This window comes from Betta splendens, chromosome 8 (genome assembly GCF_900634795.4).
Source record: "Betta splendens chromosome 8, fBetSpl5.4, whole genome shotgun sequence".
Taxonomy (NCBI): Eukaryota; Metazoa; Chordata; class Actinopteri; order Anabantiformes; family Osphronemidae; genus Betta; species Betta splendens.
In genome coordinates this window covers 6,497,658-6,524,913 of record NC_040888.2, presented here as the reverse complement: position 1 = coordinate 6,524,913, position 27,256 = coordinate 6,497,658, and the positions used below count along the sequence as shown (strand labels likewise).

At 49.2% G+C, this 27,256-nt stretch overlaps 3 protein-coding genes across 3 annotated transcripts; 2 read left to right on the top strand and 1 right to left on the bottom strand.

Annotated features, from left to right (window-relative positions):
• Positions 1-5,591: 5,591 nt before the first annotated feature.
• metrnla (meteorin like, glial cell differentiation regulator a) lies at positions 5,592-10,412 on the top strand. Its single transcript, XM_029159842.3, has 4 exons — positions 5,592-5,947; positions 7,050-7,438; positions 9,498-9,557; positions 9,639-10,412. Exons 1-4 carry the CDS (start codon positions 5,847-5,849, stop codon positions 9,950-9,952), a joined length of 864 nt encoding a protein of 287 aa, XP_029015675.1. The 5' UTR covers positions 5,592-5,846; the 3' UTR covers positions 9,953-10,412.
• A 6,641-nt stretch (positions 10,413-17,053) lies between these two features.
• Positions 17,054-24,539, bottom strand: ndel1b (nudE neurodevelopment protein 1-like 1b). The gene is made up of 9 exons (XM_029157856.3): positions 24,371-24,539; positions 22,148-22,244; positions 20,528-20,681; positions 19,631-19,779; positions 19,388-19,524; positions 19,141-19,308; positions 18,968-19,059; positions 18,676-18,821; positions 17,054-18,587 (listed from the first exon to the last, which is right to left on the bottom strand). The coding sequence occupies exons 2-9, from the start codon at positions 22,231-22,233 to the stop codon at positions 18,497-18,499; spliced, it is 1,023 nt and encodes a 340-aa protein (XP_029013689.1). The 5' UTR covers positions 22,234-22,244; positions 24,371-24,539; the 3' UTR covers positions 17,054-18,496.
• Positions 24,540-25,125: 586 nt separating this feature from the next.
• Positions 25,126-27,254, top strand: LOC114859832 (RING finger protein 222). Its single transcript, XM_029157857.3, has one exon. It carries the CDS (start codon positions 25,362-25,364, stop codon positions 25,947-25,949), a length of 588 nt encoding a protein of 195 aa, XP_029013690.1. The 5' UTR covers positions 25,126-25,361; the 3' UTR covers positions 25,950-27,254.
• Positions 27,255-27,256: the final 2 nt, after the last annotated feature.

The following is a 27,256-nucleotide window of genomic DNA, read 5'->3' as shown; positions in this document are numbered from 1 at the left end:
TGATTAGCGCGGGAGTCAAAGGTGCGCGTGTCCTCCACCTGAATGGGAAGGCTGCCGCAATTACGGCGCTGCCTCGGCGCGTACAATGGTCCCCGTTGTGCGACGCACAATTCCCCTCGGGCTGCTGGTGGATCTGAGGCTTGGACGGCACCGAGGTGCGGAGCGAGCCCGCTGCTGAATCGCCAGCTTTCTGTCATACAGTTGAAATGACTGGGGCCTCAAAGCTAGCTTCACCTGTAGCCTGTTTAGACTCCCAGGCACCAAATAAGCAGGTAAAACAATAAACACATTTATAATTTACTGTCTGACTTTTTGATTCACCAGGACAGACTGTATGAATGTACGCGTGGCTGTAATGCATGTCTGGTCATGATGAGCCAACATGGCGACAGGACAGCTACACCTAGTAGCTAGTTAGCTAGTTAGCTTTAACCAGTGAGGGCAGCTGAGGGTCTCTCTGACGTCACGACTCGCCGCTGGTCGCTGTCTGTGGCGGGAACTGTCTGTCTTGTGTTCGCAGCGCGTCTAATGTTTGTACACGCGGTTCTGCGTGACCTTCGGTCGCCCGAGGCGCGTCTGCGCGCTCGGCCACGTGACCCGGGGAGTGTGTGCGGAGCGTGCCAGCCTCAGGTGCTTTAGACGCGGGCGCGCGCGCACGCGCCTCCCGGTCGGACGCGCGAACCGGCCGAACAAGTCGCCGATTCATCCCCGCGCGTGCGTCTGCGTGCGTCACACGCCGAGAGCTGCTTGGCTGGACTATGCCAGGCAGGCGAAGGATCGAGAGCGAGAGAGCGAGCGAGCACGAGAGAGAGAGAGAGAGAGAGCAAGAGAGAGGACAAAGCACAATAATCTGATCACAGACCCTCCATGCTCAGCTCCCATGATACCTCAGCTGATCCCACAGCTGACCCGGCAGCAGCCTTAGTTCCAGTCCAAATATCGGCCACTCGGAGCTTCGGCGTTAAAGTGATTTGCATCAATGAAGCCTCATGGCTCCAGGAAGTCATGTGTTTACTACAGTTCCACAGAAACCTGCTGAAAATGTTCCCCGGCGCATGGCATGACCTCAGGCCGACTGAAGGAGGAAGGTACAGACCCAACAGGTTATTTGTGCGTCGCCGCAGGTTCTTTCTCTTTGTCGGGCCGTGTCTTGGCACGCCCGGATTGTGTTTAATGAGACCGCAAAAGACACACACCGAGGCGTCTTCGGCACTCGCTCGGCGGAGGATCAGCAGGATGCGTCCATTTGGGTGCTTGCGTTGCTCATCATTGACCCCCCCCTCCCCCATCACCCCCCCCCCCCCCCCCCCCACACACACACACGTGTGTGTGTCACCTTATATTATGTTCATTCTAGCGCCTGGCATTTCCTTTACCTTTAAGAGTTTCAGTTTTATAGTGAAGTGGTGATGAAACATCTGCCTCCTGCTCCAGGTTTCAGTAACGCTGAAACCCGCTTTACCCTTTAGGACGACGGGTTATATTAAGCGGCGACGGGCGATTATTTTAGGCAGCGCAGAGCAAACTCCGTGTGACCCCAGTGAAAGGAGGAAGCAGCTCCGACTTGGAGATGCACATTTTCAACATTTGATTTGCGGAAGCTTTGGATTCATGGTGAAACCTCACACGGAGCATGCAGCTCCGCAGATTGCTGGACTCAGACGTCTGCATCGGTACCGCAAAAACCAGACCACTGGGTCAGAATTTCCATAAAGAGGCATCACACTTGCTTCATACAAAGATGTGACTGAGTTGTTTTGTTCTACTTTGTTGCTTGTTTCTTCAGGCAAATCATGTGCTAATATAAACCTTTGCATGTGGACGGACACAATAGGCCGACTGTTCTCCCCTCCTGCGCTTCCCCTCCTTTGATTCCGCTCCTCGTCCGACGCATGAGGTTGCTCAACGGCTTCTTTGGGCATTTAAGGAAAGTGCATCTAAATTTCACCAGCATTTGTTTGTTGGAGCGTCGAAACCACGGAGGGGGAAACCAGTCGGAGTCGGACCGCGTGGGCACAGGATGCGATGCCGCGGTGGAAACGAGGAGTGGGTCTAACAAAGGAGCCCCCCCCCCCCCACCGTTCCCCCGCCCGGGGTCCCAGTCTATCACGGCTGTCACAGAGCATCAGCCGGTCCAATGGCTGAAGGCTCCTGCACCGATCGGGCGGATCGAAGAATGGGGGATAAATCTGGTGTCTCCGCGTCGTGAAGGGGAAGGAGGGACTCGGGGCCGACGCGCTTCCTCCACAGGAAGCCTCGGGCATCGGCTCGCTGGGGCTGGTCTGCGGAGCCAGAGCGAGTGCCCGGCCGCTGGATCACAGCTACCGCACTTTTTTACCTTCCTCCGCCGCGCTCTCGTTTGCTCCACCGGGGCTGAAACCAAAGCCGGGCCCTGTCGTCACGGCCTGCGAGGACTTTGGGGAATTCGGAGTGTGATGCACCAGTTGCTGCATTCTTCAAATATGTCACTTTCTTCCCACATAGTTTCACACACTGAGTGGATGCGCAGACGTTACCAGCAGAAATACGGCGAGTGTTCCGATGTGATGATTGAGGCGTGGGGGCTGCAGATCCACCTTCATTACCCTTTCATTAAGCCGGGGGGGCTGCGTTTGTCACCAGCGCTTCAAAATGACAGGGCTTCTTTTTACCGGAGGAATGTGGACGTAGGTTTGAGCTCAGCTGCATTTCTGACGGTCTGGACAGTTGCCAGCGAGGCACGGTGGCAGGCGGACGGCCTCCCGATGCTATCGGCCTGCAGCCGCGGGGAAGCTGACGCGCACGCGTGGCTGCAGTTTACGCTTTGTCTGCGCGAGACAGCAGGTGTAAACAAGCAGGACGTGAAACCGTCAGCTGTCTCTCAGCTTCAGAGGAGCGAAGGGAAGATGAGCAATAACACACACACACACGCAGCCACACACACACACACACACGCGCACACGCACACACACACACACACGCGCACGCACACACGCACACACGCACGCACACGCACGCACACACACACACACACACACACACACACACACACACACACACACACACACACACACACACACACATCCTGTCAGCCGCCCGGTCTGCTTTACGGCTGCTTTCTCACCTGGAGGTTAACTCCAGGCATAAAAGCGAGTCGCACTCAGTGAGAGCTTGGGACAACAGGGCTGAGAAAAGGTCCCCCTCACCCAACCCCCACCCCCGGCCTCCCTCCTTTAAGCTCCAAATGCATTCTCCCAAACCCAGGCTACGCAACACCTATTTATCAAACGCACCTAATCCGCTAATTCACACTGTGTCTAAGTGAAGGGATCAGAAGTTTGGCTCTAGAGCCAACGCCAGCAGAGCACCGTATGATTAAATGTCTGTTTTCCAGTCTTCCTCTATCTGTTATCAATTTGTCCCCTCCACCTCCCCCCACACACACACACCACCCGTGAAACCCCCGACTGGTGGAAAGCGAGTGCTAAACCTGCTTCCTTCACGCTGCCACGAGTGAGAGAAAGGAAAAACTGCTGCGAGCGAGCGAGCGGGCGAGCGAGCGGGTGAGCGAGCGATCCGGCAACTGGAATAACAAGATGGGGACGAGCGAGCGTCAGGCTGTGAAACCAGAGGCTGCTGTTTTTCAGCGCGGAGTCATGATTCAACAATGCCAGCGTGCGCGCAAAGCACACTTTATATGGTGGATGGGCGAAACCTCAACGTAAAGTATGACCTAGAAGAAGAAGACACTTTAATATTTCCAGATCCTCTTAGACATATAATAATAAATAATGATAATAATGAATCAGAACACAAGGTGTGGAAGTCACAGGCATCATTAAGAAACTCTTACAGGTGTAGCTGTGGTGCAACAGTGCAGGTGTTATTGTCACATCGTGTCTAAACGTGTCTTGTCGTTCTGTGACCTCATCAACTCCCAGACAGCAATAAAACAAGGACGACACACACACACACACACACACACACACACACACACACACACACACACACACACACACACACACACACACACACACACACACACACTTTTAATCCAGATTACACAAATCATACAAAAAGGTTTCTCAACACAGTCTGGAAAATGACTGAGCTATTGTGTGGTTAGATCAGGGAACATTTATAGTCCAATTAAAGCCGATGCAGCGTATGTGGGGTTTGTGGGGCCCTTCAGGCAGCAGGCAACCCAAGCCAGGACATGCACAGTGCCCCGCTTGTTGGGTCACTAATCCAAACACGTCGATCACAAACCAGCCACAAGCAACTTCAAGTCCCAAAAAACCCGAAGGAGAAAAGAAGCAGTTACAAACTCCTCTGGTTTTCCTTGTCTGACGGGTTTTCTTTCCCGGTGCCAGGCAGCATGGACACGTAAAAAACATCTCGTTTCATAGGAAAAGGCTGATCAGGATCTGTTAGCGGCACGGTGACGGACTTGTTTACAGATGCATCCATGCAGTAACGGTGGAGCGGCGAGGAAATCGCTGCAGCTGTTGTCGCACCCGGAAACACAAACAAAACACTGAAGGTTGAAGTGAAGCAAAAGTGGATGTTTTTCACTATTTGACCCGAGAGCTTGTTTATGTGGTTTTACAGATTTCCACTCATATTACAAATGAGCTCTTGCAGAATAATCTCAAATCACAAGGCCACTGTGACATTATTTAAACCCAAGGCATAAAACCAACATTGTTTCACATAAAACAACATCTGAAGTTTTGGTAAATTGGCCAATAGTTCATTTTATTCTAGGGTTTCTTGATGTGGTTTCTTGTCTGGCCAAGAAATTAGCAATAAATATGTTCAGGGGTGTTAGTGTAGTATAACCCATGTTTTTCACTGAGTCACAACTGAGGCTCAGTCAGCTGTTCATTGTATTCACTGGTGTGCTGTAAATGACACATAACAAAAACTCGACTTCTATGCCCATAAATGCAACTCAGCGTACAGCTGTTGAAGACTATTGCACAATGTAGTAAGAATGAACTTTGTTGTGTAACAGTAATGTTGCTGGTAAAGTTGATAAACAGCTCATACTGAGAACTACACGTTACAGATTCTTTGTTAACATGTCGCTTTGTCGTGATGAAGCGACTTTAAAACTATTTCTTGGACATATTCTAATAGTGAATAACTGTAAATCACCTGTGTCACGTTACAACGAATGTAACATTCAACTACTGTAGGAAACTATTCCATGAGTGCAGTTTTGCACTTTCTGTGACTATTTAAATATTACTTTAACCCAGTGCATTTATCTGACAGCTTTAATTTCACCTTTTTTATTGTTTAGAATTATCAAGATGTTATAGCACATTTTTGTCATATTTATAGATTTATTAAGCCTGTATTTGATGCTTCAAACTGAGAATGTAGAGTGGTATTAGCTTTTGCAGTACAGTACTTTTAATGCAAAGTGCACAATTTTATTTTAAGACATTAAATACTTAATGCTTTACTAACCAAAAACATTGTGGTACTAGTTTTAAAAGCAGTCCAATAAGCTTTCTGCTCTGAAAACCCGGATGTCCGAGTCTTGCCCGGGCGCATGAAGGCAGCGCCGCTGCTGTGCACGGGGTGTGACGTGGGGGGGGGCGCGCTTAGAGTTGCGGAGTCGGAGCAGAACTCACTTCGCGTTCCACGCAGCGCTGTCAGCACCGCGCGCCGCCGCCGAGCGTAAAAACGCGCCTGCATCCAGCCGAGCCCTGCGGGAGGACCGTGACGAGGCCCGCGGGCCGAAGAGGAGCGCGGAGCGGAGCGGAGCGGGCGCACATGGACGCGCTATGTAGCCGGACGCACGGCTCTTTTCACCGTTTCGCTCGAGCCGAGGCGAAGTGAGCGGCCACATAAACATGCTCACCCCGACGCTGGCCTCGCTGCTGCCGCCGCTGCTGCTGCTCTGTCGGATCTCCTCCGGCCAGTACTCAAGCGACCAGTGCAGCTGGAAGGGCAGGTGAGCGCGACCGTCCTGTTTATTAACGCTTTAAACTGTGGGAATGAGGCGCGAGAGGCGGCCAGTGAACGCAACACACCGCGGGCAGCGGAAATTAGCGAAAAAGCGCCAGTTAAAACAGTCCAGGATGAAAATAGAGCGTGACTTTGAGTTGTACGATGTCACATCATGACAAAGTTAAAAATAACTGTTTACTTCTCTTTTAGTAATTAGCAATATATTTAAAATTAGTTCATTAATCTCTGAAATATGCACATTGTTCCATGTGCAGATGCTTAAAATGGCTCGTGCAGATTTTAAAACCTCAGGCAGCTCATACTGGAAAGTCTCGGCTCCCATCAAACATCTGCTGAAATGTGTTTTGCACTCGAGAGGCTGTGCCTCGAATCGTGCGGTTTTGCTTTTCATCCTCCGCTCAGGAGGCGCAGGCGAGATCCAGGACTTTGAGCCCTCCACCAATAATCTGTTGCTCGTTAGTGAGACTCTCGGCTAATCTGCTCTAATTGCACGCAGAAGCGACGAAGTTAGAACGGACTTAATTAGAGGCGCGCGGGGCCTCGGCTGCATGTGCTCCGCATGTGCCGGGGGTTACTTTAGATCTGTGGCAAATCTGAATTTCAGCATCTCATTTTCAGGAAGCTGGGCGTTTCTTCCCCGGAATCAAACCGCCAGCTTGGCACGCTCGGCCCGGTCCACTGCCGATGGCTCGCCGCCTCTGGCTTTGCCACAGGCTGACTGACACACTGGCTTTTTCAAGGCCTTAAGTTCTGGAGGGAGGCGCCGGCGCCAGGGTCCAAAGCGCTGCCCGGACGAGCCTCTTCCAGTCTCTTTGGAGGCTTGAAAGCGGGGGGGTCGGTGCGTGACCTGCATTCGCACCTGCATGCAGCCGGCCCGGCTACTGTTGCCGTCTGCCCGGGAGCCCCCTATTTCCCCCGTGCCGCTCGCGAGCTCGTCCCCGGGGAACAATGCGGTGGGGCCCTGTCGGCGCCGAGGTCGTTCCCGCCGCCGCGGCTCGTGACCGGTCTCGCGCGCGGGAGGAATGCGCCCCGGCGACCTCGGTGGGGGTCCTGGCTCTAATGAATCCCTCTCTCTGCCCCTCCAGCGGCCTGACCCACGAGGGCCACGCCCGCGACGTGGAGCAGGTGTACCTGCGCTGCTCGCAGGGCTCCCTGGAGTGGCTCTACCCCACGGGCGCCATCATCGTCAACCTGCGGCCCAACACGCTGTCGCCCGCCGCCGCCCGCCTCTCCGTCTGCATCAAGCCCTCGGCGCGCTCCAGCGGCACCAACGTCTACCTGGACCGCGGCGGCGAGCTGCGGCTGCTGCTGCGCGAGCAGGACCAGGCCCGGGGCAGGGCGCAGTGCTTCGGCATCCAGGAGGGGGCGCTGTTCGTCGAGGCCGTCCCGCGCGCCGACATCAGCAGGCGCATCACGGCGTTCCAGTACGAGCTGGTCAGCGAGCGGCCGGGAGCCGGGCCGCACTCGCCGGGGGGTAAGACGAGGCGCTGGTCCGAACGGGCCGCCCCTTTTGTGCTTGGATGCGCCGTGCGCCGGGTGCAGCCATCTACTGGTGGAAACGTTTATGAAGTTGGGCTCGGGTGGCTGGAAAATGGAGGTTTGCTCCAGCTCTGAGTATGGAAATGCTAACACCGAAGCCAGAGTCCATTTTTCTGCTAGGAGTGTCTGTACATTTTGGTTTGTGGGGCCTGTATTTCTTGTACAAAAAGAAAAAAAGAAAGGTGAATATGCATTAATCAGAATGTGTTCGCTTCATGTACGCTGCTCTTTACGGCCGGTGTGTCGAAAGGGGGCCGCGGCCAAAAACACGGGGCCCCGGCTGAAAAACAGCCGTGTGTTTTCACGCGGCGTACCTGCCGAACCTGCACAGCTTCAAGCTGCGCAACTGTGCGAGCCACTGTTTTTTCTCCCCCCCTCCCTCCCCCCCCCCCTCCCTCCCTTTTCCACCAAAAGCAAAATATGAGCGCGTATCGGGCTCACATCTGTTTTACGGCTCTCTGGGTTCACATATCCATCCTGCGTCATTACCTGGCACCGCAGAGCGAGCGAGCGAGCGAGAGACGGGGGAGAGAGAGAGAGTTCAGCTGAGTTGTTTTCCTCCACTGGGCTCTGCTCTGCCACTGTGATGTGGTGTGATAGAGCACTGGGATGATTCACAAAGACAGTGGTCTCGTGTCGTCTGAAGGGTGGACTCATTGCTCCTTCTCCTTCCTCGGTGTGTTTTTTTCCTCCCTCTGCTCCTTCAAACTGGCCTCTCCCTTCCTCTTCTCTCTGACCTGCTGTTCTGGGATTGAGTTGCTCACCATCGACCTGGAATGTATCTCCAAACAGATGTGGGGAGGAACTTGTAGGAGCATATATGCTTCCCTCTCTCCCTCACTATTTCCTACCTCCTAATTTCTCCCTGTCTATTTATCATGCTCGTGCTTTGTTTTCTGTCCTCCTCCCTCCATGCGTCTTCCCTTTCTCCCTCTCTGGCTGTTTGAAGTGGGTTCCTGTCTGTGCCGAGCGGTATTAGCGAGTTGCGCCCCATTACAGTGGAATGCGCCGGGGCCCAGATGTTGCAGGGACGCCGTAGCCCGGCGCTCCTGTGAAGTGGTTCCGATCAGAGCGGGCGCCGCGTGCGCCCGGGCCGCGGAGAGATGCTGACTCGGCGCTCGGCCCATTCCTGCGGTTCTGTTTTATGTCTGACATGTGAGCCCTGCTCCGGCTCCGCTGTGGAGGAACCAGGAGGGGGGAAAAAAACCCATTCCTGGTTTTAGGCTTGGGATCACTTGCGGGCCTGATGCTGCGGCGGCACCGGGTCAGATCAAAGCGAGCTCCGCTCCGAAGCCTCCTGGTTTTCCAGCTGTTCGTCGGCTCGTGGCTGTCCGACCTCCGACCCCTCCGGCGCTGCAGCAGCGCTCCGTGTTGCTGCACACGCTGACCTAAGACACGCTCCCCTCTCACCCTTAAACCCTCGATTACAGGCGAGAAGACTAAAAATAGGCTCTGGCTTCTAAAGATGAGGCACGTCAACCGTCTGCAACAGTTTTTTTTTTTTTATGCCACAATGATTTTTATGCTCAGATGTGTAAGTCACTGTAAATCCTCATGCAGCAAATGTAAGCACATTAATCATTCCGTGTCTACTTCAGTAGGGAGACGTTTACTGCTGACTCAACACCCTGACATCTGCCCCCTTATCTTTGCCTCGCGAGCCCTTGAGTGCCGTTTTAGCACTAAAGACCACAGAGCGTGGGGCCAATAAAGGCGTTCTGGTGTGGCCTGTCGTACGACCACCTGAGTCAACTAATCATCGCCTCCCCTGCTCTCATTTAGGGCCCTTTACGCTGCTGTAAAACACTTAGGAGAGCGGGCCTGTTGTTGTCTGTGGAGGAATCACAGACGCACACTCATTTTTAACAAACAAACCCTTTCGAACTGTTTCCTGTCCGACCAGAACATGTGTTTGTGTTGCTTTGCCAGATATTATAAGTGCATTTTCAAACGTTGGCTCCTCATTCATCCGTTCTCTTTTTATTTCCTTCCAGCACCCTGTAAACCCTGCAGTGATGCTGAGATGCTTCTAGCGGTCTGCACCAACGACTTTGGTAAGTCAGTGCTGGTCAAATGAATTGTATTTCTGCTGGACCTGAATGGAAGCATCATCAAATCCTGCTCCGCGTTCACAGTGGCGCGCGGCAGCATCAAGAAGGTGGAGCAGGAGGAGGAGCAGACGTCTGTGACCGTAGGAATCAGCCGCGTCTACAGGCAGAAGACCCAGGTCTTCGTCCCCGGCGGCGTGAGGGTGCGGACCTGGACCGGCCGCATCCACATGCCGCCGCAGTGTGGCGTGAGGTCCGGCGAGGGCGAGTTCCTCTTCACCGGCACGGTGAGGTTCGGCGAGGCCTGGATGGGCTGCGCGCCGCGCTACAAGGACTTCCTGCGGTTGTACCGCGCGGCGCAGCAGCAGGGGACCAACCCCTGTCACGTGGACACGGACTGAGCGCCGGCAGACAGGACGGGTCCTCACTGGGTGGGGAGGAACGTGGAACCAAATGTGGGGAGAGAGGACGGACGGACGGACGGACCGGCCGCGGCGCGGAGCTCCTTCCCGTTGCCGAGGCAACGCGAACCCAACGCAAACGTCGGCGACCGCGTTTTAATGTAGCAGAACTCATTTGGTTTTTATGTGTATAAAATGTGAATGACTGGTGTATATTTTGAAGCTCCGCTGGCTTTGTGAAAAGCTGGATGTACAGTTGTGAAGGTTTTTTTTTGTTTTGTTTTTTTGACAGAAGTGTACAAAGTAAAAGCCTCTTATTTTTATTTTGTTTAAAAAACTATTTACAATTTTATGCCTGACTTCGTTGGCTTCTCAGGCTGTACAGTTGTAAAAGAAAACCCAACCAAAAAAAGATAAATCCTCTTTTTTTGCCTTTGAGAATAAAAGCTTTTATTCGCTGGACAGTGTTATTTATATAGTGTAATGTGAAATCTACAAATCTACAGAGAAATTCTATTTTTTGGGTTTTGACTTGTATGAAATGGAGAATAAACCAATAGAAGTAGTTTTTCCTGGGATTCGTGGTGTAGCTTCACTCTTAATTTTCTTTAATGGTAGTTTAATTTAATTTGACACTAAGGCTGAAAACCCAAACTTAATATTTAGATACACGTGGCCATGGTGGGTAATAATCGCACCAGCCCTAAAAAAACGTTTCCAATATTTCCTTTGGACTGATAGTCCTCATATGATGTGCATTAGCCCTGAGCTGGAAGCGTCTGCCAGGGGCAGCGAGAGATTGATATCAGAAGGTTGTGGTGGATTCCTCCGCTTTGGTTCCTGTGTTGATGGGGGTGGCTGCGTGTCAAGGTCAACGTGAAAGGCCTCTTTGTTCCAGCGTAGCGGCCTGGTATGAGAGAGAGAGAGCGAGCGAGCGAGGGCCGAAGACAGACCTGAACACGGCCCAGAAAGCAGCGCTCCAAACTTTGATTGACACCTTGCTTCTGCTCGGGCTCGCGGTTTAAATAAAGCTATTTTGTCGCCGTTCCGTCACCTTAAATCAAACACAATCGGCCCAGGTGACGTCCCGCCGGCGCCGCCTGTGAAGGCAGCATCCAGTTCGCGGCCGGGCCTTTCTCCGTCGCCTGCCTTTTCACTCGGAGCGGAAACGCGGCGCAGAAAGCCTTTCAGCGAGACGTGGACGCGGACAAACGTTTTTCCAGACAGCGCGGCGCGTTGAATTGAAACGTCTGAATTCCAGCTGAAAGGCAGCGGTCCTGAAATCGCTCACTGGGAAATGCAAACAGAGTTGCCATGGCAACGGTACCTTACTGAGAACCTCCTCGCTCGGGCTTTGGCGCTGGACGCCTTTTGGAGGAGGGCATTAATTAGCTGTTGAGTTTTCCACTCTTTCAGCTGTCCTGGCTGTCAAACGTCCTTCTCTCTGTCTCTGGGTCGGCGCTGGTCACGGCTGCTGGTGTCATGCACATCGTTCAGGTGGCTGCGGTGCTCGGATCGCATCAAATCTCACTCACAACGTCAAAGCCAGTCCTGGTGTGGAGAAGCTGCAGTCTTTACCTGGATCCGAGGCTCTGACTCAGCGGGACCATCTGGCCCAAACCAGACTTGATGATTGTGATGTCAGACGGGGCTCGTGGCCGGACTTAAGGTTCGGCCACGGCCTCGGAGGGCGAAAGGACCCCCGCGGAGCGGTGGCTGATATTTTATGCCTCTTTGGGGAAAAGCGCTGGAATGCGGAGAATGTGTTGACTTCACACACGCGTGCCCAGCCTCCCCGGGCGCTGCTGCCTTGATTAACTGGAATCAATGGAGCCTCTGTGGTTTTTACGGTGCGTGTGTGTGTGTGTGTGTGTGTGTGTGTGCGCGCGTGGCCCTAACCCCCTGCACATATAAACACACCGCCCCAGCGGCGGCCACCACCCACACGCAGCCACTTGCAGCTGCAGCGCCGACACCTCCGACCCGACCCAGCGCTGCCCAGAGGCCTCACAGGCGTCCATTTCAGGATTAAAATCAAAGGGGTTTTTTTTAGCAACTCCTCAACATTTTTTTGCTCTACTGTTCAGACGTTAGTTAGTCGGATCATGACTCGAGGGGAAAAACTTCTTCATCTAATTTCCACCGGTTGAATAACCTTATCAGTGAAACGAATCCATGAAAGGCATTAGCGCGTGTCCTCCAGGGACCTTGGGGGATGACTTTCCAAACTTCGTGGCAATTCTACTGAGCCAAAGTCAGTAATCCGTGCTGCGCGAGCTCTAACACAGCACACACGGCTCGACAACCCTACAAGCAGATGTGTCGTTACAATCCCATGCCCTCGTCTCAGGCCGGATTGAGACACCTCGAGGTCAACCTGCCTGGAGATGTGCTCCGCGGCCCTCGCTAATCCCCCACTGGGTCATGTGCTTCCTGCAGCCGCTTCCTCCGGCCCGCCGCTCGCTCTGAAGGGCCACGGGCGGATTCAGGGCCGGGGTGTTGGGTGTCGTCTCACAAGGAGCGACGGCGAGGTCAGGGCACGGGCCTGCGCCTCCTACTATCGGGTATCAAAGGGGATCACGGCATTGTGTGCTCTAAATAAGTAAATGAGTATCAGCGGCAGTTCTTCAAACAACAGGTGTCTCGCTCTCCATTCAGACTGATACAGAGTTTTTGGGATCGGCCAAAATGCAGCTAGAAGCTAAATTAAGAAAATTTTGGTGCCCCCTTTTCCTTGTTTTTTCTTGCTTCGACCTCTTTTCTCGCTGCCGTCGGCTCACGTGGCTCCCGGCAACCGAACGGGGCCCCCGGTCATTCAGCCGAACGCGCCCTGTGTCTCCAGGAGTCTGGGGGACCCCTCCGCACCGAGGCGCTGGGAGTCCCGGTGCCGGCGGCTCAATAAGTGAGCAGGACTTGGCTCAGAGGACGCCGAGCAAACACTCCGCAAATGGCACTTTTATTTACTCGCCTCACGCCCCCCTCCCCCCTCGGCACCCTTCATTTACTGGGATCTGCACGGCCATTTCCAGGGACCCCCTGGCAACAGCCTTGTCAATGGAAGGACAACTTTCTCATGATGTCACCGTGGGACACGATCGGTGGTCTGTGGAACGTCGATGATTCTCATATTCACAATCTCACTGGGACACGTGTAATCTTTGCTTTTGGTTTGACCTTGAACCATAAAAGCAGTGTTTTATTTTGAAGGGATTTTTTTTGATGCAAGGCATTATGGGTGGACTATTAAGGACATTTAACTGATCAGAATAACAAAAGCTGGTCCCGTCACTGCAGCTCTCTTGACTCCATCTTGGCTTTGAATGAGCGCGTTGTTGCACGTTCTATAAAAGCTGCCATTCATCAACACTTGGTCCTCGTCAGGCTGCGACGCCGCTCCTCTGCTCTCGGCGCCTCTCACGCTCGCTGTCGGGTCGGCAGATCGGTCCAACAAGCACCGGTGGCTCTTGCCTCGCTGGTGCACTCCTCCTTGGCAACCGGCCCCCAACCCCCATCCGACCTCTGACCTCTGACCGGCGTTCTGGCCTTTGAGGCAGAGAAGAAAAAAATGGTCCCTGTCTAAATTCAGCCATTAGAATGTGGAGGAGACGGGGACGTGCCCCATCAGCCAATGGCGGCACAAGCGTAGAGTGTGATGGATTGCGTAATTGAACACATGACATATGATGGATGTCTAAATGAGCTATATAATAGGTGGAGTGATGGATAGGTAGGAAGCAAACACTTGTATTTTCACACAAGACCGGATGTGAGCTGTTTGGTTCTGGGTCAGAGAATGTCCCAAAAAGACTCACTGCTTCTTATACAGATGAGTCCTGCCGCTGTTTGGGTTATAAATCATTCTGATTTTATTGACCACTGGAAGGTTTGATGTGTAAACACAATAACATAGCCAGACCCAGCAGGCGTCATGATCCAAGTCAAATATTTACAAAGGGCACATGTTGCAATGTCACATTTAATGAGTTGACTGCGTCGCCTTCATTGTTCTGCCTGTGCAACCGCCGCCAAAAAGCAATGAGAAAAAGCTGCGACGTCCTCGCAAACGTGCTCCTTTTCGCACAAACCAAAGCAGACGCACGCTGGACGATTCAGGGCCGCGCTGGAGGAGCTCCTGGACGCGAGCAGAGCGGTTCCATTAAAACCATTACCGCCGCTAACGTAAACTGCGTCTGAGCCGCGGCAGCAGTTATGGAGGGGGGGGGGCGCGAGCCGCCAACAGCTGAGCAGTCAGCTGGGGGGAGGGGGGGGGGGGGGGGATAGCCGAGCGCGGGGAAAGTGGAGCAGCGGGGGGTCTCGCTCTCATGCTGCAGCGGCGCAGGACAGGTGACAGCCCCTCGGCGACCCCTCGGCAGAGTTCAGGCCCCTGTTAGGTTTCCAGGCACGTGGCTCCTTCAGGCCGGCGAGAGTAAACTGTGGGCGAGGGCACGTCGAGGGGGAGAAGGAAAACAGGCCCCTCATGATAAATGAAGCCACAAATATGAGAAACCTATCAAATATAAAGAGTATTTTTTTCACCCCCCACCTCCTCCTTGACTCACAGCTTGTTTCAATTTTTCGTTCCACTTTCCACTGTTTCCACAGCGTTTAGTCTCGAGTATTGAGGAGTTCCTCTGCCGCACGATGAGCAGAGATCAGTGGGATTATCGCCGCTCTGCTGTGGAACGTCTGAGTGGGCTTCCATCGCAGGCAGATGCTGCCCTCCACAGGAGGACCGTGGTGCCGCGGATCTATAGGGTGAATCCCGACAGTAAACATCCTCCCGCCGCGCTCGTCTGCACTGATGGACCACTTATGTACAGTATTAGCCCACAGACCAACGCTATAATGGGAGCACAGAAAGCCTCTCTACAATCCCTCAGAGACTGCTCATATTTCCAGCAATTGTGAAACGTAGACTCACGCGGTAGTCATAACAAACCCCGAACGAGACCGACGCTGCATAATAACAGGACTGGGTTCATTTGTAATGCAGACACGCTATCCACACACTGATGGATGACTTGGGTCTGTCTAATGTACAGTACATGTGGATGTGAGTAATGAGGCGATAATTAAAGTGTGTGAGCCTGAATCTACGTACAGACGCCGTGAGTAAACACGAATAAAGAGCGCTTCTTCCCGACTGGAGGTAGAAAACTGACAACTACAGTATCTGCCCCAAAAACAACCCAAAAAAAAGACCAAGAGAGAGAGAGAGAGAGAGAGAGAGAGAGAGAGAGAGGAACCCTACTCTCTTTTCTGCCGAGTGATTTGGCCGAGCCTCTACTTATAAACTCATCAGTGGATCCACAGGGGCTCGGCTTTCAGTGAGACTCGAAAGGCTTTTTCATACCAAATTTAGAAAGAAAACACAGTCCAACAGATCAAGTTCAGTTCACGACACTTGGAGAGAAATCCGGTAATAAAATAACAGTCGCTGGCGTGTGAGGGATCCGTGAGGCTGTTTATTACAGGCCTGCGAATGGAGATGACCTTTGGCTCCTCTAACAGACCACCACTGAGCATCACTGACAATAGGTCTAATAATGAATTAGCAAAACAACTGTTTCATTTAATTTTTTCTCCGGTTCTACTGCACCTACAGTGGATTTTCATACACACAGTGTACAGGTCTTCAGAGGAAGAAACATCAATATACAGGACTGGGGGTGGTCGTCACAAAACAGGGATTAATCAAAGTGAAATCACGTCGTCAGTCAGGGTGATTATATTTATTATTATACATATATATTATTCCATTTGAAGGGAACCACCTCTTTTTCGTACTGGGCCACACGATATAAACAGCAGCTGTTTTATTCTGGAGGAAAAATAAACAACAAATATTATAAAACATATCTAAGCTAGCGTTAGCAAAGTCAGCGCAACATGTGGGACACGGCACAATTTTTTATATATATAACGTTTTAATTAAACGATATGTTAATAAAGTTAAATGTTTTTGTCAAATTACATTATATTATTTGCCTTGAGTGAAACACGGACCGTTAACGGCGGACCGGAACCGGAAGCGGTACAGGCAAGGTGTATAACGTCTATGATTAAATCTGGGTAACTTGGATCTGAACTGAGCTCCTGAGCGCTAATCGAGTTTTTACAGATAAAGATCTCATCGACAAGAATTAAACAACTAACAAGAACGCGTAACTTGAACCTTGGTCCGGTTTCGTTTCATTGTTGAAATGATAATAAAGGCTCATTTGACTTGACTTCATTTTGAAAGTTGGCAGAAGTGTTTCATCGCCATCCCGGTTATAGTGAGTCAGCGCATAACCATTAAAAACCTACCGTGATTGAATTAGTTTCCGCTAATGAAACCAGCATCTGTGCTTTTAATGTACGTCGCGATTTACCAGATGCTTTTGCACGTTACTGGTTGTTTTGGAGCTTGATGGCTTAAAGAGTAAATTGCCTTGCTATATATTTAGATGTGTTTGCTGACATCTAGCGGTCATATTGGAGAACTGCGGCGCAATATAAACTTAGGCGAAAACGTAATCAAGACATTTTACATGATAAATAGTAAAACTGGTGCTTATTATTTCCTTGTCTTTATATTTTATAAACATTATAAAAATATGAGTATTTTGTGCAAACGTATTTAAATAAAACCATATGAATTTCTGAAACGCATTTGTGTGTACATGATCATTATCATTCTCTTAATGTTTATGTTTAATGTGTCTTAATGTGTTTATTTAAACCCTGTACTTTATTCTTTTAAAATTCTTGATATTGATGCCATGTCTCCATGTGAATCACAGAGATAAACATTAAAGCTACAGTATAGCTGTATTGTTGTTTTACCTTTACCTTGAGTACTACTGTTGGTAAGTCTGATGTCTAAGTTTTCTGTTTCCATGTTTACCAGGTGGTAGTAGTGAAATATAAGAGGCTGGGTGAGCAGGTGTTGTGGCTGCACAAGGACGAAGGAGGCTCAAATCTCAACGGAGACAAAGCTGCTCTGTGGAGGCCAAGTGAAAGTAGGTGATGTGCAAACCAGTATTCAACCTCGGCATAGGTCTGAAAGCTCCAGAACACATCTGGACTTGTTTGAACAAATTACATAACACAGCTACACAGCATTTATCATCTCAATCTTTATTTACTTAAACAATTTTAACAATAATAACGACTTGAACCATTGTACAGCAGTAAAACCGAACACATGCCATACACAGTCTGAAATAAATAGGACCTTAATGCAAGATGTCAGTATGTACAACCATGGTAGGCAAAATCACCTTCCTGCAAGCTTTTTACACTGTAGAACTCACTTCAGTAACAGGTTCAGAGTACCCAAAATGAGAACTTAATATTAAATAACATAATACTAAAGGCTTCAAATTATGCTTCGAGATGTGACACTGATGTATGGCCAGGACAAATGTGGGCAAAATTAATTTAGACTGAATTCTGGGATGTAAAGAAAAATCATTGCCAAATATCCATCATCATGAAAATTCAAGGGTCAGGTCAAATTAACACTAGCTTTATGCAATAACAGGTCAGCTACATCAGTCAAAGTTCCTGGGGTCACATTTTGTTTTGCTTTGTGCAAATTAAGTCAAATTCACCTGCTTGTAATAAGGAGCCACAATCAGAACGAGGTAACAATATTCTGTATTAAAAATCTATACATTAAAAGTAAAAAAAGGCAAAACCTCCCTCTAATGTCAGCAGTGTCCACTGAGGACGACAACGGACTGCTGTAAATCTCTGGGGAGCAGTTTGTTTAGGCGCGGGTTGAACTCAGGACAGAACCAGCTGACGTTTCCATCACCTGACAAGGAAAGTTCTTCCAGATTAAATAGAGCAAGTAGCTCGTAACAGGAGGAACAAACAAACAAACAAACAAACATTCAGTCATCAACATGGGGTCTGACTCTCCCTCCCCAACCCCACGTTACATATGCATACATGCAAAAAAACTGCAAATAAAAATATTGCATTTTAAAGTATACTGAGATAAATTAGATCATATGAACATATCCCTTTAAATATAATACATTCTGAACTAAAATTCAGTTCAACTGTGCGAGTATGAGTATGCAGGGAGAAAAAGCTGCAGCCTGCAGAGGACCCTTTGTCCCCAAATACAGTTTTCAGATGAACCTTGGAACTGAGAACAGAACTGTGCTGCCTCGGACTTGACGTCTAGAGAGCAACGCGTTGCGCTGACATTCATAAGAGCCCAGTTCAGTTTCAGGCACATGCACATTTGAGGTGGAGACATAGGCATTTACTCCCAGTTGTACTTACAGATGCAAAGAGGAAGTTATTTAACGCTGCGGTCGAGCCAAGTGTTAAAAATGCACAATCCCAATACAGGCAAAAACACAAACACACACACACACACACACACACGCACACGCACGCACACGCACGCACACGCACGCACACGCACGCACGCACGCACGCACGCACGCACGCACGCACGCACGCACGCACGCAGCAACTGTCATTCAAGTGTTCTCTCTGTTCCCACGTTGTATTCGGTGGCTCTGTCTCAGCAGGGACCCTTCATACGCTCAGAGGCAGCATGCCTGGTGGAGACACAGCTCTGGAGGAGGCCACGGAGGTCAAGGGGCTGGGGTCCAATCCATTAACAGTCCTGCATTGGTCAAGAAGAGAATAATGGTGATATTACTGTCTGCACATTTCAGTTGTGGCGAGACCTGTGACGCTGGCTCGTGACTCACGCTTTGTCAAAGTAGGTGGTGTGTAGCGAGTGAGAGAACTTGGTGGCGTTGCTGTTGATCAGCGAGATGTTGTCAGTGGTGTAGTTTTTTCTTGCTGCTTGGTCTTTGGCAAAGTTTCTGCAGGCGGCGAGTTTGGATTCCAGGGCCTGGAGACAAAAACCAGACAGCAGACGTTTAGTCTGGTGGTAAACATCTTTCAGTTTATTCCGTGGCTGATCACATTATTTAAACCATCACTTAAAAAGCTTAAAAATAAAACCCATATTTGTTCAAAAGCACTGGCGATGCCTACCCCAACTTTCCTCAGCAGATCACCAACAATGTTAAGAGCTGAGATTCTAGCAGAAGGAGTGAGGGAGGAGCTGCCACAGCCATTGGTCAAAGCTAGAATGTAGAACACTGACATCAGTACACACAGCTAATAATCATCCATGTCCTGTGTGCAAATATCAAAGTGATATTAACCTTTTGGGCTGATGAAGGGGAGCTCTATGCTCTTTCCTACTGGCGTAGCAGGGAGAGATAAGGACGCTTGGACTGCAGAATCAATCTTGTCGATGTCCAAGGTGGGCGAGCTGGGTGCTGACATCCTGTCTGTAGTTCGCTCTCGAACGGCCAGCTCCTGCCTCAGGTCTGCAGAGGAGCGTCAAGATCATTACAAAGCTCTTTCGCCAACCTTAATGCGTACAAAGGTTATGTGGCTCGTCTGTACCTCGCGCTTCATCCTTCAGCCGCTGCACCGACACCAGGAGAGACTCCTTCTCATCCAGCTCACTCTCCAGGAAGGCGTTTCTCTCAATCGCTTGATTTAAACGGCCCTCAAAGTCCTCAAGAGACACTATTGTGGCCCTGCATGTAGAGCATGGAGGGGGAACCGCTGTTAGCACCTTTTCATGTTCTCTGTTGTGCGTTTAGCGTGTAGCATGACGTGGTTGTGGCACTGTGTCGCTCTCACCGCTTGGCTCTTTCCAGGTCATCGTTGGCCTGCTCGAGCTCCCGCACATATTTGTGGAGCTGCTCTTTGATGCTGCGGGTCTGGCTCAGATCGTCCTCCAGCATGGAGATCTGTTTATAACTCTGGGCATACTGCTGCTCCAGCTTATCCTGATGGAGGGAGAGAGAGACAAATGAGTGCATGTAGAGGAACAGCAAGGTCACAGAGCAGGGAATTTCCTCTTTCACTAAAAGCATGTGATGAGAAAGCAACATATTTTAGGTACAATACAAAAGTCCTCACAGTACGGGAAAACCTGGTGAATCACAAGACAGTGAATCAACATGATCTTCACATTTTTTTGCTTTCATAGGGCCTCTTTGTTCCCAGGGGAGGCCCTCCGCTACTTCATAGTACAGTCATCAGCGGGGCTGCATGCCTGAACTGTGGCCCCTGAGGCACAAAGCCAGGAAAGCATGGTCCACGGGCTGGGGTTCATACTTACACACTGCTGCTGTAAGCCTGCTCACATGTTGGGCCATGTGAAGAGTCACATTATTGCACAGTGTAGTCGTTTACTCACTGTATTGTATCTACGTTGCTGTAATTTGCTCAGCATTGTTAATGATTATCACAGGAGCACACTGGAGGCGTTAACACTGGTCAGAATGTTCAGTGGTCAAGGTCCAAACTTGTCCTTTCTATTTTGTTTCCCTTTATCCTGACATCCCATTAAGGAGTACTGGAGGATTACCTCAATGCCTATTAATACCTACTGTACCACACAGATCAGGCATTGGACCTTGTCTTCAGGATCAAAAGAGCTCAGATAACCTCTTGCATAACCACAGATTATTAGATCACTGCTCCTTGCTCCATAAAAACCAAGCGTTATCTAAACCACTGGGCAGCAGGTACCTTGAGGTTCGCCACGTCGTTCTTCAGTCGCTCGTTTTCAGTCTGCAGGTCTCGTAGGCGGTGTTCGGCCTGCGCGAGCTGCGCCTCCAACTCGGCCTCCAGTTCACGGCTCCCCTCCTGAAACTCCTGCAGCTCCTCCTGCGCATCGTGGCAACTGCACACAGACAGAGGGGGGGGGGGGGTACGATGAGCATCAGCGACCAGCTGCCTCTGAACTGCCACGGCCCACCATTCAGTGGCCAGAGCCCACTGAATGACTGAATGAGCTCTAGAAGAGTGGCTGGCTTTTGTCCTGCAACACGAGTCCTCTTCATGCACGTTCTAGTAATAAACTGACTAAATGAAAAGTCAGTCAGATGCTGGTAGATGGTTAAAATCAGTGTGTAGTTCAGCGTTGAGTCTTTGAACAGACAGCTGAACTGTGCCAGTAGCTCACAGAAACAGGCCTGGTCCTCAGCTGCGGACGGGGTCAAAGGTCATGGGTTAAGATGAATGAGAGCGCAAAGAAACAGCATGAGCACGTTGAGAAACAGGATATGTGTACATGCTGACCTCACGTAAGGTAAAAAAAAAAAAAAAAAAAAAAAAAAAGGTGGTTCTTTGACAACTACATATGTATTTACCAAAATAATGAAGCAGGGAACGACTTTTAGCGCTTTTTTTAAAGACAATTTACCAAACACACGCGCCTGTTCGCCTTTTGTGAATGAGACCGGGGTTGAAGCTGTTGCACCATCAGCTGAATAACGGCCTCTCAGTTGTTCTACACAGGAGTGGAATCCAAGAGGCAGTTGTTGGGCCAAGGCCATTTCACACATACCAGTGGAACAGAGGCTGCTTCATCAGCATGCTGGGACCCAGAACGTCCCTGTTTAGGAGAATGATCATCTCTCTCAAACTTTAACATCAGCTTCAACTTCAGTGTGTGTGGAAGCAAGTCCAGTTTATGATGCAAAGTTGTAGTAATTAACTATACTGGGGGGGGGGGGGGTGTCTAACATTTCCTAGAAAAGCACCAGGATCTTAACCCCGTCTACATGCTGATGCCCAACTCCTCAAATAGAAAATACAGATGGAGCAAATTCACCACTGACAAGCGCCACTTCTACTTATCCCTGCGCAGTCTGTGGTCTCTGTGTGAAGAGTCAAGGATTTGGTCATTTCCTCCCGATTACATCACCACTGTTTGTGGCAATGATTTCTGAAAGCTTGTCTGGTCGTTTGCCTTATTAGGTTCGAACCATTCTTCTTTTTTCAAAACTTTAAACAGAAGGAGCCACAAAAACATACTAAAACTTCTACTTAGAAAAGCCAAATTACTGTGTAATGGCATATTTAAAAGTCCACACAAAACCACATAGTACTCAGCAGATTATCATCTGACCAGCCTGTGTGACAGGGTCTACAGTGTCTTACTGCTCCTCAGGCTTTTTATAGTTTACTGTTGACATATGACTTTTTGGTTCAACAATCTGAGGTTAATAATGTTACATAACAATTTGCGATAATACTCTTCATTTACAAAAGGGCTGTAAACACAACAAAATATCCTTAGGAAAAAAGGCTAAACACGAAAAGCAGTTATACTCAAAACATGTGTTGATAAGTGGTGTAACCTACCTTTTCTTATATTTAAGGGCTTGGGACTTCCAGTAATCAACTTCCTCATCTTTTGACGAAAATTTAGGAATCATCTCTGTGTCCATGTCAGGGCAACCTGAAAATGAACAAGAGCCTCACTGTCATTTCCATCAGCTAAGGGTTGATATGAAAGCAATGTAGGTAGTGCTCATGAGCAGAGAGGCTTTCACAGTTTGCATCCTTTGGCATGTGAGCTCAGATTCTGCGCATTCCCCTTCTTATCTCACTGCTGAACAATGAGGCAAATCTAGATGGAAGCATTGCCCTCATTCCTCGGTGGAGACGACAGCGGCGCAGCCAGACTTTGCTTTAAAGTGACAACACAAAGGAACCATGTCACTTTGTCATGTTATGCACCTGACGTCAGCTACAGCGTCTAGGAAAATAAAATGCATTCATTTGATGTTAACATCACTAACTCATTAACAACAATCTATGGTAATTAAGAGTTGCTAATGGCGTGCAGATCAAAGCCGTCTGCTGTAGTGGTTCTGATGTGTTACAAAGTCTTTTATCCTCTGTTGAGCATTTAACGCTTTACTAGCGTCTGTTCCTCTTTACTGGTGAACTGTTACACCGTACCTTACTCTGATCTATGTGGACCTACAGTACAAGACGCCATTATACACATCTGGAAAGAGATGATGTGGGTGTTCTGTAGGGGGAGAATCACAGCAGCTGCTCTCAGTGCTCCTGATCCAAGATTATTTCGAATCCAAGTGGAAGTCATAAGGATTTCCTGCAGATACTGTAGGTTCCAGAGTGAGCGGGTGTAGCACAGGAAGCCCATCAGCTGGACAACAATTTTAGGTGGCCATTTGTCAAGCCTTGGGAAGTTTGTGTAGGAAAGAAGTGGTTGTATTAAAAAAAAAGGAAAATGTGGCAGTGGCAAATGTGGTTTGGCCAGACTACACTCCGCTGACTCTTTGGCAGATCTCGGAGGGATGGAGACGGTCTTGCTTTCCCTATAAACATTCCTCTGCGATGGCGTCATCAACACATTCACTCCTCACGCGTCAGTACACTGGAACTCACAGGAGAAACTGGAAACGCATATCGGGGCGGACAGAGCCTTGTGTTCTCAAGCTGCTTACTCACATACATGTACATGTAGGATGTTAGTTGTCTATTACTGTATGACTAAGATGAGCTAGTTTAACGAAACCACCCAAAAATGTCTTCATATTATGCACACACAAGCGCACACTTGTGTGATTTGTGTTCTTAATAATCTATTAATAATTTCTGTGCTGATCTTTAAATGATATGGAGCAATGAATATAACCCTGTTGTGTCAAATGGGGACAGACAGGCACTGTACTGGTAACACAACACATCACTTAAATTAAGATTAAGGGCTTAAGCTAGATCATGTATCGGAGACTCTGCCAGGACACATGACAGGCCGTTATCTCTTATTTCAGCATCCAGTGGAGCCGTGTCAGCTTGGCCCCTGGATGCATTTTTTTTCCTTTCCAACAATATGAGCATTGGCTGCGATGGGCCCACGGCCAACAAACACTCTGCGGGGACAGGGACGCCCCTCTGACCGTGGAGGCATCTAGAAATATATCGCCAAAGGAAGCTAGAAGTGAAAAGAGAATTTCCTTCCCCACATTCTTGTCTCTACATCCTCTTTTTGCCACAGATGACACATGATGTAGTCACATTTCTACATAGGGGAAAACGACTGTCGTGGTGCTGCTTCCCTGATCTGGCTCCTTATCTTGATCCCCTGTTTTGAGGTTCTGCGTTATCAAGTCAATGGATGAAAGTAAACATCAAATGTGAATGACAACCCACACAAATAACTGCCCCGTCATTTACAGCCAATACACACAACATTCCCTAAACGATAAGCTGAAATGCTCTACGTTAACACAAACAGAGGTATCATGATCAGAGCACATTTAGCTGCTTGTCATTCAGCTAATTTTACCGCTACGGCCAGTGTTCCCCTCTGATAGCGTTAATTAACAGACAATACAGTTTGATATCGAACGTCGCCGTTAATCGAGAAAACAGCGGAAACAACAAGCTGAAATGAATAAAGGGATTTAAAAAAAAAATCAAAGCTGAAACCTCAACAGTCAAACGGGGGCTCGGGCTGTCAACGCGATAATCACAAGTTAGCTCGTCTCGCGCACGGCTCCGCGCGTCGAACACGCCAAAGCGTCACGTTCCCGCAGTTCACGCCGTTACCTGCTCATGTCAGACCGGCGTCGACTCGTCCGTCTCGGCAGCTCGACCGTTCCGCCGCCGTTAGCACCCAGCACTCGCTCCTCTCGCCCGCCCCGCCGTCAGCTGACAGTGTAGCGACCGAGCGGTGTTTAGGAAACTGCCAACGCGTCTCCCGGAACCGACGTAAATGCCGACTTGCGTGCGTGCGTGCGTGCGTGCTTACGTCACAATATACGGGTTTACGTCGGAATTGGGCAGGGCCGTCGTAGAAGTAGATGCACTAAAACGGGTTTATATATAGAATCTGTAATCGGGTAAAATGTAGTACTAAATGTAAAACTGGCCATTTAAAAAATATATTATATTGTACACATTATGTAGGTTTATATTAAAATGGCGCATATATTTAGTGTTTTCCATTAATTTCAATGGATAATGACCACAAGATGGCAGGCAACCGTCAAACTGCGAACCTTTGCATATGGATGAGGAAATTAAGGAACTAAACCTAGCGCAGAAACAACATAATAGTTTTATAATTACTAATCTCACTAATCTCTCAGTCATAAATGTTTGTTGATAGTGTTTTCTAATGTTTTATTTTTCTTTTAGAACCGTTTTCCCATAACCACATTAGACGTTTTTCATATACATATACATATACATTGAATATATCAATTGATTGGTTGAATTCTGTAATATTTCTAATAATATGCTGAGTTGGGACTTGGACAAGCGCAGCCTTTGCTGTCGTAAGTGCTAGAACTAATCCAGTTGAAGATGAAATGTGAACCAGCTTGTCCTCCAACAATACAGCGGCTGCAGCCACAGGTGGCAGGCCCTGTTTTACAAGGTGCCGCTCTCGCCTCCACCCACAGGCGCGTTGACAGTCACGAGCCGAGGGAACAGAAGTTAGAGATGACTTCACTACATTTACCAAGGACTTTGCCTCTACTCTAAACTCTTTCGCTAACAGTCTCTCTGCTTCGTTTTATTTATCTATTTCTATTCCATGGCATTTCACAAAGATGACTCTCAGGAGGACGCGCGCGAGTGTCCAGTGTGTTACGAGAGTCTGTCGGGCATTGAGAGGACTCTGAGCTGTGGACATGTTTTCTGCCACGACTGCCTGGTAAAAACGCTAGTGACCGTCAACGGGGATGGGAACGCCAAAGGCACGATCACCTGCCCGGTCTGCAGGCACCTCACGTTCATCAAGAAGCAAAAGAAAGCGGGTGCGAGCAAAGATGCCCGTCAGGTGCAGACCCTGGCGGTGCCTCTGCCTCTGCGCCACCGCGACCCCGGGGCCACGCGAACCGGGGGGTTTAACGGGATTGCCGGTTGCTTTCGGCGCATGTGCGAACGATTCCACCGACAGCGGCTGATCAGCCCCAACGTGTCTCAGATCTTTATCATAAGCGCCCGAGGCCGACCCATGGCCGAGGAGGATGCGCTCAGCGGTGGGATGACCGTCGTAGCGCCGCAGCGCAGGCGAAGGCGCAGGATTTGCACGACCGCGCGGTGTCTGATCTTTTTGCTGTCGACGTTCACGTTGGTGGCGCTGGTGGCTGCGACGTTACCCTGGATTTTGTTGGCGTAGCCCCGCGGCGTGACTGTGGATTCTGAAGTGCCATTCGGGAGAGATGAACTGATCTTTATAGGAAACCGAACATCACTAAGGAAACAAGCATCGGCTGGACTGTAAAGTGTGTGAGGCAGCTAGAAGCAAAAATGATCTGAGTCTCTTCTCTCTCCACAATGAAATGACTTAATCTGTGTTCAACATGGTCATAATCTATTTCAAAGATGATCAGATCATTGTTGTGTCATTGCACACTTTCACAGCAGACACTAAATATATGGGTGAAATAAAAGCCTTCTAGCTCCATCCCACCTTCAGGACTGTTTATATCTGCTTCTGTAACACATTTCATAAAGTGAGTGAATAACGATAACGAATACTGTTTTAACATGACAGCTAACATCAGTTTTTTTCTCTTCTTCCTATATCAAAAACATTATTTGTTTTGTCCTATATACATGTGGATGTGATGGAAAAGCACCAGCAACACATTTACAGCTCTGATACTGTAAACAGAGACATCATTAACGCTTTCAGACAGGAATAATTTATGCACCCAGGCCAGTCTGAAGATCGATTATAGAGATGGACTGAGCCTGGTAGATTGATGTAAGGAGATACGTTGCTGGACTGTAGCATTAGATTACTGCTTAGGAGTGGAGATGGTGACAGAGCGGCGTGCCCTGGGTTCACTTAGGTAGAGTGAGAAAAACAAGGTCACGCCGCTGATTTCTCCGAACCAAGTTAGGCGTCGCAGCGTTGGTGAAGTCGCAGCGCATTCAGCCGTCGCGTGTGTTCATAACAGCCCAACGACTGGTTCTTCCTATGGGCTTGATCGGTATCAGCGACATCCCGACAAATGAGAACACTCCTAGTTTCCCTATGTAGCAAGCTGTCAGTCATCCTGCTGGTCCAGTTGTACTGGTTACACGCTCGAAAGAGGGCCCGGTTTTTAGTCTCAGTGCCAGAGACGCAGAATGACAATGATTTCTTTGACGAGTCAGACTTTTTAGTCAGGTTAATGGCATGAGACACTGTTACGTTGTTTTCAGTTGAAAGATTGTAAAATATTTCTTCAGCGGGTGCTTATTCTCATTGACAGAGTTGAGAGTGAACCAGCTGTTCATATGTTTCAAATAATGGTAAATGAATTATATGTATTATATTGTTATTGTAGTCTGATTAATATTGTCTGGAGGAACAATATGTCATTATCTATAAGAAATATGTATCCCTGTATTATTTACCTCCAAACTGTTCACTTCGCATCATCGTCTGTGTTCTTCTCTGTAAAACAGACATTGAACGCAAACTGAAATGAAACC